The sequence below is a fragment of the Netta rufina genome (genome assembly GCF_964035555.1).
Source record: "Netta rufina genome assembly, chromosome: 3".
NCBI lineage: Eukaryota > Metazoa > Chordata > Aves > Anseriformes > Anatidae > Netta > Netta rufina.
Window position 1 is genome coordinate 39430375 of NC_140125.1, and position 17786 is coordinate 39448160.

Genomic DNA, 17786 nt, shown 5'->3' on the forward strand with positions numbered 1-17786 from the left:
CTGCTTCTGTTAATCTTACTCTTACTATACATTAAAATAGGTCTCCTTCCCTAGAAAAATACTAATACATCACAGAAACCAGTGTAGAATACTGGACACTACTAATTGCACCAGGTGTTCACAGGGTTAGTTGCCAATGACCTCAGGAGTCTTAAAGCCTTCCTTCTCCAAAGTCAGTAGTAATGAAATGAAATGCTCTGATACTTTCCGTAGTTTATGTGTAGCAAGACTGGCACAGAAGCAAGGCGTTTGTATTTCCAACTCTGAATCTTTCACCGATTTGCCATTCTCAGTTTGTAAGGCAAACTGTGTGCCCTATGATCCAAGTGATCAGTCTGGCTCATGCAAGGAATAGCAATGATTCTTCTTGAGGCCCAGGATACATGGCAAGTCTGAAAAGTGGCTCGTGCTCTTTGATAATATATCCCAAGCCAGCCTTTCTGGAGCAATGCGAGTTAGAAATCTGTAAATAATGAGGACTGTGATGCTGCAAAGAAACAGAGACACAAAAAGCTGGATCACATCCCAATATGCCAAACAGCTTGGCAATCTTAGATGGAAAATCTGCGAGCCTACAGAATTTCAGAGAAGGCATCCAACAAGATACTACTGAGTATATGATGTCTCCCCCCACTCCTCTAACTCAAAAAAAAAAAAAAAAAAAAATAAAGGAAAAATTATTGAAGAACAAGATATACTTTCATTATACAACTTAGTCAAACACTTAAGCACATATAAGGAAAATGCTTAATCTAAGAGAAGCTAAATTATTTTCTGTAATGCATCCATTATTCTGACAGAAACACAATCAAACCCTCAAAAGTCGTACCTTAAAACAAAAAAAATGATTTCTGATACTGATTGCATCCCGAGAAGAATAAATGAAGTAGTAAAATTTATCTTATGCATGTTAGATACCTAACTTTCCTAAGCACATGTAATTTATGCTCTCTAATAAGAAAGACTAGGTATGACAGCTTCTTTTAAACCTATAATTCAACTTTTTTAATCTTCAAATTCTGAAAGTGATCAGTAGATACTTTGGGGACTTATTTTTTTCACTCCTCAACATCCCCCTCCCGTAAGATCCATTCTGAATTAGGTTACCAGCACAACACATTGAAAGACAAAAATCTATTTATTATGGTCAATTTTGTAGAGAGCTGATTTAGATTAGATATGAGGAAAAAATTCTTCACTCAGAGGATGGTGAGGCACTGGCACAGGTTGCCTAGAGAAGGTGTGGATCCCTGGAAGTGCTCAAGGCCAGGCTGGATAGGGCTTTGGGCAACATGGTCTGGTGGAAGGTGTCCCTGCCCATGGAAAGGGGTTGGAACTGGATGGTCTTTTAGGTCCCTTCCAGCCCAAACCATTCTGTCATTCTAACAAATAACTGCTGTATTTTTACACAAATTAAAATGATTAGTTTCAGTAAAATGTCTCAAGAATGAAATTTGAGTAAGGAATCCTGATTAGAATTTAGTAACTGCAGCCAGCAAAGAGTTTATTAATGGATTCTTAAAAGACAAAAGCCTCAAAGTTCATTTAGGATTCTGAAACGGGGATAAATTGTATCTTAATAAGTGTAAGTGCATTACATCACACTGAGTGTACTTTCTCTACTCTTTCAATGAAGAGTAGGCAGTTAATTGAAAACAAGATATGAATCTAAATCTCAAGTTCTTTTCCAGCATTTACAAAGCTTTTTCTCCCAAGAATAACTTTCACTTATTAACATTACCCTCTCAGCACAATAGTCATAAGTACTCTTATTTTCCAGAGAAGTCTGCTGACGCACAGAAGAATCTTGCCGGAAGTCAAGATGGCAGATATACGAATTGCTCCAGTGATGAGGTTTGACCAAACAATCCTGCCCTCAAGAACATTATTATAAAATGGTTTCATCAGTGATTCCATTACACACACTGAGAGTATTATCTTGTCTGAAGGACTAAACTTGAACCAGCCTGGAAGTGTATTCAATATAACAACTACAAAATTTCTGTGCACTCAGAAATTTGTAGACACATGAAAACAGAATGCTCTAAAACAAATATCTGCTCTCATAGATATTAGCAAAAATTGTTGTAATTGTAGAATGCACACAAGTGTTCTAAGAACACTTGGAATTCTTTTTAAGTTTTTGCTTTATTTTTCTCCAGGAATACTTTAAAGCACTTGAAAGTAAATTTAAAAAGGTATTTAGCCCACGTGCTGCACTAACACCAAAGTAAATCAGACACTTAAACTCATATTGCTGCAGTTCAAAAGCATTCACTATTTAAATTTTGCTTACTGCATTTCCAGTTAATAAGATCTTTTGCTTCCTTTTTTTTTTTTTCCCCTTCAGTATGTGCCCTATGTGATTCTCACATAGATTTACAAAACCCTTAAGTATTTGTGGCCTCTACTTCTGAATATAATATTAAATATAATATTGAATATGTGGAGGTAGGTGTGTGTCCACTTAATCAACTGAAATGCCCAGCACTATGTTTGTAAAGCTAAAAACTCACCACTGAGGGAAAGCCTCAAAGCTGATCTTAATAGCCTGACCACTGAATCCAAAAGTTTCTTCCTTCCTTCAAGCTCCAGATAAAGTCCTTACCAGCAGAACTGTACTGTTAAACTGGCACAATTTAAAAACAAACAAACAAAACCACCCAACCAACCAAACAAACCAAACCACCACAACCAAAAAGGATAGCTTCAGTTCTTTGTCATACAATAGTTATAGACTGCATCATACTTTTAATAAAGACTGGACTGGATTTTTAAGCACCCTGACCAAAGTCTGAAAGTGATTATACATTCACAAAGTTTCACTGGGAGTTTAAATGGGAAAATAAGTTATTTCTTCCCTTCTAGTTCTTTCTTGCTTTATGATATTGCTGTGCAGATGTAAACAATTACGCTGCTCTGAAAAGAGACAAATACAACCGCCCCCAGTATTTTTGTCAGAGGTGAACCAACACCCTTGGTTACTTTTATCTACTGTGGGAAATTTGTGAATTGTGATGGAAGATGTTTCCTTTAAATCGTATCATTCACAGAAGAGCAGATTTCCAAAATGATGGGACGAAGAAGTTAAAAGCGAAACAAACAGAAAAAATATATTAAATTAAAAAACAAAACAAAACAAACAAAAAAACCCGAGTCCAATAAAGAAGAAAAGCATATGCTTAGGAATTGTCGGGAAAGATACAGTTTACTGGTACTGATCTGGGAGTTATAAACAGAGAAGTAAGCAGAAAGGGAGTATATATTGGTCTCCTTTACAATAGTGTTTTATAAATGAGTTTTTTCTTTCCGCTGTATCTTGGAGGAGGGAGCCACACTGGTGCAAACTGGAGTCAATAAAACTCAGATTTGGTTTGGTGGAATATTTTGTCCTAGATTCTAATGCTGTTTCTCTATTTAGTAATGGTTAAGTTTAATGTGTGTTGGGGGAAATTTAGGACCTATACTATATGCAATAGCTGCAACTGCAACTTATCAGCCAGTTCACTTATTAAAGTTGTTTCTGGAGATTAAAATCTGTTTTACTTTTTCCCCGATATTCATTTTAAGGAGAAAACTGGCAGAAATAATGAAAGCAAATGAAGTCGTAGCATGAAAAAAAAAAAAAGACAAAGGACCGGGCAACATTTAAATCAGAGTATTTACCTCTGTTTCAGTCACAGCTTTCAGTACCTTCCTTAGTATAGTCACTACAAAAATCCACAGAGACAATGAAAGGACTTGATTTTCTTTGTCTAGCCTTGCATCTTGCTTTCTCTTATGTTTTCTTAGAAAACAAACAAACAAAACAACTAAGCTTCCAAGTAACACACAGACGCTCTATTCAGTCATTTTTATGTGCAGAGACTGCTGTTGACTGCTGAATGACAGTGGCAAAACATTATTATTTTTTCCTTCACAGGTATAAAGCATCAATGAAAAGGCTGTAGCAGAGAAAAGGAAAGAACAGACTCTGAAGGGATAAAGGAACCAATTGAAAACAAACTGCACTGAAAGCTTTACCTCATAATTCTAATAACTCCTATTACAGACAACAACCATTTACCAGAGTATTTCTATTCTTTCAGCCAAATTACTTCAGCAGGAAGGTGAGGAGGTTTGAGGAAGGAGAAACAAGCAACATTTGCAAGTACATAAAATCATACTGCATTCTGATGGTACTACAAGAATAAATACAGTATTCCTACCAATGAGCAGATCACTTGGCAGAAGCATTTCCAAGAGTATGTTATGGTTAGAAAAATCCCTAAAGGAAAAAACAAACAACAACAAAAACCCACAACCACTGTAGTCTGGAATAATGATGTTCCAATGCATTCGACTTTGGCATTATGCATTCCACATTTAGTGAACCATACGCCTTGAAGATCCATCACAGACAGAGCCTACCAAATTATGAGCTCAGCTGCTGTTACAGAAATAAGAAAAAGGTCTCTGACTATGCAAATGTAACATGCAGAACCAGGCAACAAAGCTTCTGACCAATGCCAGGACTACTGCTCTTTTATCTGCAGCTCTGTTACCTACTTTTAATGTAAAATATTTTTAGCTATGTATTTATTTAACCTAGCAATGCTTGCTTATAAAAGTACTCAAATTATTGTTTTATTCCCCCACAGCATAGACAGGATTACTACTGAAAAGGAGAAAGAAATACACATATTTAATGGTAGCAAGTGTCCAGTAGTAAAACAGAGACCAAAAGTCCCTCTTGATGGTGGCCACATTCAATATCAACAAGGCTTTTCCATGAGTAGTGTTTTTATTACTCTCATTTGAATCTCTAATTATTGGGACTCTCACTCTACTTCATGTGTATTCTCCCAAAACAAGAGCAAGTATAAATTTTGCTGATTTATGGAATAAAGATTTTATTAACTTTCTTCAGATGCTTTATCTTGAGTGAAATTCCAAATTATGCGCCATGGCTTTTGAGTATTGTTCACCCTCCCTAAATATAAAGTGCAAAAGACTGAAATGATTTAAGATCCCGTGGCAAATGAGTACAGTTAATGCGCCTGTCTTTTTAGTACATCTGCTTATTATTTTTAAGAAGTCTAAGAGTTTGAAATTCAGGCTATTACCTAAGAAATAATGATGGTACTTTCCAGCTGAATGATTGATTCTTTTAAATAGCTTTTAAAACCTAAAAAATGTTTTACCGCCACTTAATATATTACCATACTTTCTTTTATACTTATTTGCAATGGGTTCATGGAACAAATATGCAACTGTACGCAGATTTTGAGCCTCTATTAAGAAGAAACTTTCCTAAATTCGCTTCTCTTTTTCCAGCTGTACTCATAAATATTTTAACCTTTCAAGACTATACTCAAAAAAGAAATCGTTTTTGAGACTCCATATGTTTACATTACTGTAGAACTCATATTTTAAGAACAGAATTAGATTTTTAGGCTACGTTGAAGACAGTAAACATTTGGCTAATGACGTTCAGAAAGGACATTAACACTCCTAAGGCTGACTGGTTAATGTAAAGGCCAGGAACAGAGCTAGAATTTGTCTTTAACTTGTGCGTTACTGTTTCTGTTCAGCCCTTGATCAGTTAATCAATAGGGACTATGACATTTTTCTCAATGGTACTAACAACAAACAGAATTGAGTATTATTAGGGGGCAAGATGGAACAGAGTGGTTCAGATCATGCTACTGCAACAACAATGTAGAGCAAGAAAACAAGCAAATAACAGAATATAGGCTAGGTATTTTATGAAGTGCAGTGAAACAAAACCAGAAACTACAAAAGAAACACATACACATAAACTATATTAAAACTTTTTTCACATCATATATCACGTTATGCAATGAGTGAAGGATTAATCTACCCTTACTGTGTCCTATGAAATAGATAGCCAAATACAGACTTCAAAAATTATGTATTTCTATTCCAAATCTTATTACTTGTTGGCGTTTCCCTTCTGTACAAAAACACCACTATAGTTTTCAGTCTGGTACTTTTCACATTTTCTTCAAAAACATCCTAGGCATATGTAACGGTGATAATAACCACAGATATTCTAAAGGCCTTGAATAATTTTGTTAGGAACAAAAAAACAACAAAAACATATGGAAATCAGAGCTTGTACTACATAAATGGTGAAAAGAGAGACAGCAATTTGAAACAATATATATATATCTGAATTTCGTTATTTTTCTATTTCAGTCTAATGCAATTTTCCTTAAACAAGTACAAACTCTTACAGTACAATACAAAGGCGCCTTTAAACCAAATCTTCTACCAGTGTCTTGCTCCCTATGAAGCACTTGTTTTGGCAAACAGTTAGAAGCCTGCCAAGAAAAGGTCATCGATCTTTGCCTGAAAAACTCCAGCCAGCTTTATACAGTAAGGGCTTATTACAAACACAATGCTTACCAGATGTTCCATCAGCTAGCTGGATGCAATCCAAGGGATGGCTATAAATCCATGGAGAGATGTTCGTTGGGAAGGCACTTGCCACAAAAATTGCATAAGCACCCATTGGCAAACCTATTCACTGAGCAGCACAATTTAGGAGTATGGTTTAACAACAGACTGAAATGCCACCTGGTACTGATCTGTATTTGTGTTAATGCCTTTAAAGAGACCTGGCTTTGATCAGTTAGCTTGCAAGGTGCATTTTCCCAATTTAATGCCTATGCCATTACTGAAGTCAGCATAATTTGCATGTGCAAAGAACTTCTTGTGTACTGTCATGCTATTATTTCACTGTTCCTACTTTGGTCTAAGGCTTTTCAGTTATTGTCATTTGGGTAACAATACACAAGTACCTGCTTTTAGATGCCACGCTAATGGTTAGCATGTTCATTTTGTTTGTCTCAGGAGAAATGCATCACCCACCCCATCAACAAATAATTATGAACAGGAGTTAGAGAAATTACAGATATCTACTGATATTAAATAGTATCCTGTTTTCCCAGATCTGTTAGAAAAAGAAGTTAAAGCTGTTTATTTCTGTTTAAAAAGAAAATGTCTAGTTGAGAATCGTAACCTTTCCATTTTAGTGTAAATGTCTACATTTCACTTATAATGGTTGTACTATTCTCCTTGGCTAAAATTTAGTGATTAACAAGCAATAAAAACCTTAAACAACCCAGCTGTTCTTGTTTTAGAACAACAAACTAGAAACTCAGGTTCTGGATGGACAAAGCTTTCTTACAGTTGTACAGACTATCATAAAATATGCAAATAGCTTCAAGAAGAGAAAGGAAGATAGAAACCTAGAAAAAAAATCATTTTGAGATAAGCGTTCATACTTTAACACAGAAGTATTTTAAGATTAAATCAAATAAGACCCAAGAGAAAAGATTTATTAGTAATAATTTTGAATTATCCCTCCTAAGATGAGAAAACAAAGGTGCAGCAGAAGCAGAAAACTTTGCAAATCAGAATTTAAGCTTGTTATATTTCTTTGGTTTTACCCTTTTTACCCACTTGTGGTTTGAATAATTTTTGATCTTTTGGTGTTGAAAACATGAACAGCTGAATGGGAAAAAAAATCCCTAAACCCTACTGACATAAAACCAAAGCTTCAAAGGAAATAGGTTCTCAGTTGACACACTGTATAATGAATTTTGAAAACAAAGATTCTGGGTACATTTAAAGCTGGCTTGCACATTGCTGCTCGCTCTTGTTCTGTAAAACAAGTCTACAAGAGGAAAACTGAAAACATAGTAGTACTCTAGCTTTACCCAGGCTATGAATAAAAACGTCAGATCAGGCCTTTTGAAGAAGCAGAGTCCTGCTTACTGGGACTGAACAGAAGAGAACAACAGGTGTGTGTCTGGTTTCTCTGGTTGTATATTTTGCTTTACATCAAAAAAGGAGAAAATGACAATAAGGTCACTACAGACCTTATGCTCCTGAGCACACGATGCTCCTGTGAACTTGCAGGGGCAGCTGCACGTATAGAAGAGCTCTAACCTATAAACCTACCCAAGTCAAGCAATTGAAGAAAGACACCATTCATTAGCATTGTCAATTGAGCACTGTCCCGTTCAGATAGTTTTAGATTATTTTAACTCCAGAAGAAGACACAGCCTCAAGTCTAAAAGTGCAAAGTCCATGTGGTTTGCTAAATCTAGGTAAACAACTTTGCAGGCATCAAGCAGCAACCTTACTTCTCAGATACTTCACAATTTTTCTCTGGAGCAGAAAGACTGCCTTCCCAATAGCAGATCTATTTGTACAATTCTTCTGACTCCACGTAAAGCTCCAAAGAATCTGCAGAGGTTTGTAAGGGCTGAGAGTCTGCCTTTGCTTTTCCCCAGACTCCATATGGGTAGCCATCGACCTCTTTTGGCTCTTCCCAAGCTGCTTCCAATACGTCACCTTCTTCTTAGACATTGAAGTATGGAGGAAAGTAAGGACATGTGTGTTGGATGCTTGATCAAATTTTGGATTGAAAAATAAAAGATATAAAGGTATCTGCAATTAAGTTATTAAGGGACTTTGGAATTCTTCTTTATGTGTTTACCTTAAGCACGTGGGTTATGGGTTATTAAAAAGTAGGTTGTCCATCCATTCTCATTAAAAAATTAATTCAGAAATGAGGTGACCTTTGCAAAGGATTGGTTAAACTAGCGAATACACACTAATATGATAAAGAAAGCTGAATACTGCGTTAAAAGTGTCAAGTGCTGTTCTTCACAATGAAAAACTTGAAACTTTCTTTTATAGAGGTGTTACTGCCAGGAGGAATAGCAAAGGTGGGCTTACAGATATATTTTGATGGAATAGATGTTACTGGTGTGAATAAAGAAGAATTTATAGAAGAATTTGTATCAGAAAAGAAAAGAAAAGAAAAGAAAAGAAAAGAAAAGAAAAGAAAAGAAAAGAAAAGAAAAGAAAAGAAAAGAAAAGAAAAGAAAAGAAAAGAAAAGAAAAGAAAAGAAAAGGAGAAAAATATTTCTAATATTTCAGAGAGGTAAGCTGCCCTATACCTTAGTGGAAAAGTATTTTCCTGAGATTTAACTATCTAGGAATGTAAGAGAAATTCAGAAGAAATGCAAGCGTTCCTTCACAGGCTGCTCAATGCAGCAACTGGTGGCTACTAGAAACTATTTCATTGTCTGCCCGATGAGTCTGTTGGAGTTGGTATTTTAAAACAAAGCTCACAAAATACAAACAAAACTTGTCAAAACTTGATGTAAAGTGTTCTGAGTAAACACATCGCTACCACTGATGTGTATTCATTCAAGCCAGGTAAGTGACGGAAATAACTGGCTAGAGTAACAACCACTAAGTACTGAAGTAGGGAAGGAACAGGTTTATGGGAGTTGCCATCTGAGAGTTCATGGGATCTTGGTAAAGTTTCTTTGGTCAGTATCTGAACCTGACAGAGCTTTACACAGGAAACACTAGGACACGGCTGGTGGTAGCAGCAGCCTCCCTTGTGACAACTCACTCCTGACAGCAGCAATTAAAAGGACGTAAACACATAATTTTTCAGGTATTCCCTTCCACAGAGTACATATCAGCCACTAATACATCTTGGTGCGGAGCACACAAATCACATTTGATTTCCCTCTCTGGCTTTACCTGCACATGCTGAGATAGCAAAGGGCTGTACAAGATGAGCTCCAAGTTGCAATGACCAGCCTTAGCGCCTGAGAAGATCCATGAGCACTGCACAGTTTCTCAGCACCAAGGCACAGTCAGCCTTCTATGAAACCACACAACAGTTCTAGTAAGGATGGCAGAGAAAAAGTTAAAAAAAAAAAAAAAAAAAAAAAAAAGCAAGTAAATCACAGAAGAAGCTATAAGGATAGGATTCTCCCCCCAAACTGCACTAGTAGAGAGACTCTCAACTCTAGGAGAAGACAACCAAATGCAGTGTCAGCACCTGAAGGCCCATGGTTCAGAGCAAGGCTGCAGAGAAAGCAGGCCAGCTGCCACCACTTTCCAAAAGCTTCTCTTTTGAGAACCATGACTTGGCCTAGTCCCAGAACAGCAATGATCAAAGATGATGATTATGATAATAATAATAAACTGACAAAAGTGTATTTGCAAAAGAAGGCATTAATGAAAGAGAACTCCCTTCTTCACTAAAATAGCTTGCTGAAACAACCAAACAAAAAGTCTCATTCCTGGATGAACGTCATTCAGACTTGGAGATCTCTGGACAAGTACCTCCTGCTGTTCTGACTTCAGACAGTGAATAGCACAATCAAACCTCATTTTTAGTGTCCATTTAATATAACAGGCATAATTAATGATGATAATGATGACAAAGAAATAATCTAAGGAAAAGTTCTGACAAACATTAAGAACTGTAGAGATAGTTTTCAACCCATGGGTATTTTCTGTTAACAGAGCTTTGGAAAAGGATGCTACACATAGAACAGAAACACATTTTTACTAGCTGTAGTGGTTCTACCAAAACTGGATGCCTATAATAAATCCTGTGGATATTCTGATTAACAAGCTGTCTCTATGTTAAAGATTCATCAACCATGAAACACAAAAGTGACATTGAGAAGCATACTCTGCTTCTACTGACACTACTTCCCTTATTTCCTTATCAATGTCTGCTGTAGTTCTGCTGTAATGTATGTCAATCAGCAATATCTGTACCTGCCAAACTGACAGCCTTCAGGTAAATGAGCTAAAGAACTGGAAAATCTCTTCTAAATTCATATTTTTTACTTAAATGTTAAATGCATTACCTGATGTAGTCTTAAGTCTAAGGACATTGGTGGATATTTCAATGCAAAAGGCCAAATAACCTAAACAAAATCATTTGCATTCATGAAATACTGCCAACAACTCATCTAACAGGTTTTGTTGTGAAATATCACCTTAAGTTCTTCATCCTGTGAAATTGAAGTCTTATGAGCAGATGAATCTGAATAGATGAACATACCAGAAGATGTAATCTGTGACTATGCAATTTGTAGACATAACCCAGACCTGAGCAACAGGCTGCATTCTGCAGTACCTACCACCGCCAGCATGAGCTGTGGCATTTTATTGGAATATGACTGCCCACTGTAAAGTGAAGAATCTGCAATCGTACAGAAAGACATCTGTATAAGGTGAATTTGGGCATCTAACAATAATCATCATGGCTGATTAGACATACTCTGCAGAAAAAGTTTTAAATAATTCTTTTTTATTTTTATTATTATTATTTTTAATTACAAAATGCCTACAATACATAAAGTTAGAACAAAAAAATCTGTCAAGGTCATTCTGCAAGTCATTCTACAGGTACTGGTTCAATACTGACATATTGGAAATAGAACTTAATTTGTAAGTGGTAGAGAGCATAAGCATAAGTAGCTATATGCATTTGTGTCAAACACAAGCCAATAATTCCAAAGAAAGAAGAAGTCTACAATGACATATGCAGCAAGGAGGTCACAAGCTTTTAAATATAGCAGCATCTGTCTTTCAGTCTATATAAAACTGAGTTTGTTGAAAATGTTTTTAATTATTCGTCAGGCAATTTACCTCTTACCCATTTGACGGCCATCTGCTATCCCAGTTTATAAATTGAATCGTTGTGTCATCGCATTACTTGTGTTTTAAATGTTCAGACTGCCTTTGGACCTCAATCAGCTAGCTCTTGAATATTTCTGAAATCATTCAGAGACTTTCACTCACAAAATTTTATAAGCACTAAAATAGACATAAAAACTGCTGCCAAAGCATGTCAATAAAACAGTCAATGACTGCACTTCAGCCTAGAAGTAATACCTATGGTACAGCAACAATGAATTAGAATAAAATATCAATATGACCTTGGATGCGGATCAGCAATGAGGAAACAAACAAGACAGCATGTTTTATAAAAGTCTCCTATTCATCCAAAGACTGATAAGCAGTCACACTCTTATCCATAGCTCTGTCAGAAGCTGAAAATATGAGACTAAAAACCCATACAATCATTACATCTGGTTTGTGAAGTAACAGAGAATATCTACGATAAACCTTTCCAAAGAAACTTACTTCTAAACACTGATCTACTATAAATGTCTTTCTTATACCTATAGATATAGGTATTCTATATAACTATATCCATTGTAACTAAAGCAAAGTTTTAACAGATGTTTGTTTAATAGCAGAATTGACTGATTTCTTGCTTTGCAAATCTGACAAAATATCCTGGCAGAGTTATTAGAATTGCTTATTCTTTCTTAAAGATCCTGTGTGCTTGCATATGGCAGAGTACATGGTTCAATGAAAATTCCAACTAACACTACCGCATGCTGAGTCAGGCCTATAAGAGCGACATTTCTTTCTATTTGACCAAAGTGTTTTCTTTTTGAAATATCCCTTAAAGTTCTGAGTGGGCAGTTATTTGTCAACGTTTTAAAAATCCAATAGAGGTATTAAAATTGTAACCAAATATTTGTGTAAAAGGGACTTTACTAATTAACTGTTGCAGTTATTTTAACCTGTGAATGGATACCTTACTGCGTATCTATATTTGGGAAGTTTCCACTGACACAGCTGTTTGCATTCATGGGAAACAAATGCATATTTACTCTGAATGTGCACAGCCCTTTTAAATGAAATAAATTTCTAAAAGGTAAATAACCCTGCACATCAATTTTGGCATAGAGAGTGTAAAGAGTCGAACCACAAATGTTATGGAAATACAGGTCATATAGTTTAAAATGGAGAAATTATAAATATATTTTTTTAAGTGCTGTTTTCTCTCCCTCTTCTTCCTATATCCACATCAGCATAATGTGCTGAATGTTTTGGAGAACTCAGTTTGAAAACATAGTATAGTGATGTTTGAATTTTCACAGAAAAATTTAAATCCTAACTTTTGAGGACATCACCTTCTGCATGATAAACAGTTAATTTAGCATTTTATTTTCTGTATGTGGGCCAGACAGTTCCTACTATGGAATTTACAAAAGATTGCTAAAATAAATAGTTACTCACCCTCCCTCTCAGTGCAGAACAAACATTCCAAAGCTATAAGCTGGCTCCAACACAGCCTTAGTTTAAAAAAAAAGTGATGATAAAAACATTTCTGTTGGGCTTGGTTTTGTAAAGGCTTTTTATGTAGTTTGCTTTCTATTTCTTAGTATTTCTTCTTTTCAACGTTTTTCTGCTTGAAAGACTAGAATCGAATGGGAGCAAGTTCTAGAAAATGATGTTTTCAGAACAAATCCAAATACCTTGAGATCTGAGCAATCCATTGTAAGAGCTGTCATTGCTGCAAGATATCCAGTGGAGAGCAGTCTAAAGCACCGGGCTTTCGAGGTTGCCAACTCACAAGTGTAGCATAACTGCTGCAGTACAGCTCCTTCTTTAGGCATCTTCTAAAAGTAATTTCACAATATAGGAAAAGGCAAGAGAAGCTGACACACCTCTATAAACTCCTGTGGATTTGTAGCTTGTCTTCAGAATGGGAGAAAAACTACAAGCAGCAAAGCCAAGAACTCAGCCCTTCTTTCTGTGGTTCCAGATAAAAATTCCTTTCAGATGCCAATACTGGTATCTAATAGTGGCTCTCGGGAAGTCTGGCAATATGACAAGGCGAGGCAGAAGTACTCTTTACCTCCCTTCATATTGTCATATTTTCACCTTTTTTAGTACACCTATGCCACACAAGTGATGGAGGTCCGTGAATGTTCCATTAGAGAGATGGGAAGGACAAGTTGTGTACTTTTGTCAAGGAAGTCAGATTATAACAATGAACTGTTTTTATTGTTTTGCCAGACCAATGCAAGTAGTGCAGAGGGATAAACAATCTGGCAGCTGCAACTAAGGGACAATTTAATTTTAAGAGACACATGCTAACAATGTCTTATATTGATATTAATTAAAAGCTTACTAAAACTGTTGAGAATATACTACTAACATACAGTTTCTTCTTTATCCATCATTTAGGATCTTATACATAAGCTTTTAATTTATATAATTATTTATTCAAGTCGGCACTCACTTGCAGAATTGGGATTTTGCTTCTCAGAAGCAGTTTAATAGCAAAGTTTTCTGCGCATATTAATAGATTCAACTAATTAAGTCAATTTTACCAAAACAGAATTTGGATATCTATCTTAAAAATCTTTTAGAGGTGCCAAATTATGGAAGCTATGTTATTGATTGCTGGTAATCAGAAACTTGCATATATCACATGAAACAAGACCAATTTCAGTACACAGAATTACAAGACAGTACTGGTTTACAAGAATACCCCACATTTCCATGGATGATATATTTAATTGCCCATTCTGTGAACTTAAAAAAAAAAAGACACGCAACATGATTTTTTCCTCCAATTTAAAATGTTACTACAGCTGTTTTTATTTTCCTAAATTGACATTTTCCCTCCCAAGAATCACTAGTGAAACAGTGATAGTAACAGGACTTAAGAGACTCAACAGGCACCTTCTGAGAATGCACAATGCATATATCCTATATGGTAGGATAAAAAACTGTTTTATCCTACCATACAAGTTAACATTTCCAAAACCAGGCAAGGTGGGGTTCCTAAACACACTGATAGGACTAAGTTCCATTTAAAGAAGTAGTTAAGACTCTAAGCACTCAGAAAGAGGCCTAGCAGGATTCACAAATATAATTAGGGTGCATAATTCCCACTTGAAGTTGAGTACTGTGCACCTTCTCATTACATCATTTACAATCTTTTATAAGTCCCATTAGGCACATTTCTGATTTGCTTGGTACTCTTACGTGTTTGGGTGACAGCCTGCATGTACTTCCTAGAGCTTCCTGTTTAATTAGCAGTGGTGAAAGTCCCTAACTGTGGGTTTGTAAAATGTAGATAGGTTTAGATGTAGATCCAGACATCATTACACCTGCCCATTATCTTTCTCTGTTGGAAAAACTAACTTCAGAGGGAATTCTGCCTGAATAGACTGAAGCAACAAGCTTTTGGTTACCAAGTTTTGAAGACCATTGCCAAGAAGTTCTAAAATTTAAAATAAAACATTGCTTATTTTTTATTAAGAAAACAAACAAACAAGAAAAAAACACTCATGGTTTTATGTCAGAATTCACACAGCATGAAGAAAATGCTATATACTCAGTTACCATTTACAATGTTGACTGGAATTCAAAACCAGGACCCTGGTTAACAAATTGGGTCAAGAGCAGCAAACACCTCAAACAACCCTACCTACTCAAAAGTCACGCATTTGAGTCTAACCTTAATTCTAGGCTTCTTTTATATTCAGCAAACACAGATCAACTAAAATGAACTGCCCCACTGAAATGCATAAAATACATATCAGATGCATTCTCTTTACGTAAATATTTATATATGTATACAGAGAGATCAGGTGAAATACACGTTTTTGAAACAAATAGAGTAGGTTAGTTTCAGTGTGGGTGTTTTCTCCGTGCAAAAGGATGCATACAGTGGTTATGTTAAATTAGTCATTCTACTTTAAGACAGCTTAGGCAAGAGGAGTCTCTTCCAAAGTTCGCTAGGCCTCAGCCCTAGTAAATTGGTCTAAAAATAGAATTTCATAGTGCTGCTAACAAAACACCATAAAACAAGTTTACGGACTGTTGTACAAAACTGGTCCAATTTCCCTTGTGAGGAAAACCATAGCTTTCCCAGAGAATTTTGCAATGCTTTTACACAAAGCTTTTCCATGGTTACTTATTTGATAGGAAAGCTCTAAAAGTACTACTTCATTTTGTAAGCAAAACAACTTCTCTAGGGTACAACCAAATTCACCCTAACTGAAGTCTCTGTCTTCACATAAGAACACATTTCATAAGCTGTTTTCCTCAGAGGTCTGTTTCCACATGGATTCTCCTGTTCTTACGCTCCCCTTCTACAGTAATACAGTGGCACAAACTATAGTTCTGCAAATTTGTTTCAAAGCACTGCTAAATTGTCACAGGGTAAAACACCAAATAACATAGGTGACATTACCATAGACTTTTTCCTCCTGTATAAAAGGTTACAGAGTGTTAAAGAACTTTTGAAGAACAACTAAACACCATCTTCCTGTCCTTTGACAGTCCAGCTCATCTGAACACATCTTGCAATGCAGTAGTAATGCTATACTCGCCTGGGTATCAACCAGCTATAAATGGAAGCTTGGAAGAACATCTGCTTGCCAACACATCTTAAAAACCAATACTGTCAACCACATTTTAGTTGTACCATTGACATGAGAATTAGCAAGATATGTAGAAACTGCTGTTAAAGCAACGGCTACTACTTCAATATGTAGCAAGAAAAAAAGGCAAAGCATGTTTTATGTGGGTACACAGCTAGAAGACGAAGTCTAAATATTGGTTTGCTTTGTTTTTAAATATCAAGATGTAGTTTAGTATGTGTTTTTGCAAGTTACTGTTAATAATTGGTCAGAGCACAGCAATTCATTACAAAGAACACAAATATAAAACACATTCTTCCACTGTTTCTTAACTGTGCTGGGCAAAATAATTTCATTTCATACCATTTTCTATTTCAGCTCCTGTCAGGGGTTGCATGAAACTTCTTTATGTACTCTGAATGAAAGATAACCTTGTTTAGCTGAGCTCTGTAAGCTACCGGGGAAAACGGATCAGAAGACATCACTTAAAACAATCAAACCCAAATGAGCCATCCTCATTTCAGCAGGTTCAGCTGTCATTGAGAGCAGAATCAATAAACACAACAGAATTGTTTCTTTATAAACTCTCTTATTTCTGCCATATACCACCTGACTCCTATCCCAATTAAACAGAAGAAAAATATCTTAAGTTAATTTCTTCATTTTTTTCCCCAACATTTATCTGTCATAACAATGAAAACACCTGTTATTGTTACAATGTTGTGCTCATTACTTGAAAAAGAAAACATTTATTGGAAAAATAACAAATATTAGTATTTATGAAAGCAAATAAACTCTCTTTTCCCCTCTTTGACATCTCATCATTTCTACCTACATAATTAGCTAACATTCTTCCAAAAATAAGAATTTGGAAGTTTCTTTTAGAAATTAATGATTCTAAACCCCTCTTCATTTGATTACTGTCCTTTTAGTCAGCATTGTTATCACTGGTGATTAACAGGTTAAGATGAACTGCAAATGCTCACTGACTCACAAGGATATACATCAAAATGTACTCACTTTAACTTGAGATTGTACAGATTACGAGGGCATTGGTACAGCACCTTCACTAATACTTCTGTTGTAAATGCCCTTAAAGATTCCATTCATGAAAGAATAAGGAAAAAATATTTAAAGTCCCTACCTTCACCTGATGATCCTGAAAGGTCTATGATGACATACACTCTCCCTTCTGGCTCCAAGTCAATCTGCAATCAAGAAGAGAATTAAAAGAAAACTTAGAACGGCTCCCAAAGCAAGTGATTGCACATGCAAGGAAACCCAAAGTTTCCAAAACTTGTGAAGCCAAATTATAGGCAGAACACGGGCCAGTCTATAGTTCACTGCTAACACAGTCTCCTTTTGCAAAGAGGTGTTGAGGCACCTTCCACCTCCCTGAAGTGAAAAAGAAACGTGTACCTTTAGCACTGGGAAAGCTTGAATGCAGTGAATTTTACAAATCAAATATTTAAAACACTGTTCTTGGAAATAGTGGTTTTTGTATGGCAGCAGTCAAGGAACAAAGTTAAATAGCAGTATCAAGTAACTTTTTGACTGTAATTTATACTGAGCCCAGCTATGCAAATGTGAAAAACAACACTGTAACCTATTCAGATCCCAGCAAGCCAGATTAGCTCTGGTGGCAGAATAGGGGAAAAAATCAACACACAGCTCGTATAGTGGGTTAACACGTGTTTATAATACTCC

The 17786-nt window shown here is 35.9% G+C and overlaps 1 protein-coding gene across 1 annotated transcript in view; it reads right to left on the bottom strand.

The window, feature by feature from the left end:
• PRKCE (protein kinase C epsilon) overlaps positions 1 to 17786 on the bottom strand; it is a 296140-nt gene that overhangs the window by 177762 nt on the left and 100592 nt on the right. Inside the window, exon 2 of the mRNA XM_084285400.1 lies at positions 17224 to 17287. Within this exon, the coding sequence (XP_084141526.1) occupies positions 17224 to 17287 (64 nt within the window). The remainder of the gene's footprint in view (positions 1 to 17223; positions 17288 to 17786) is intronic.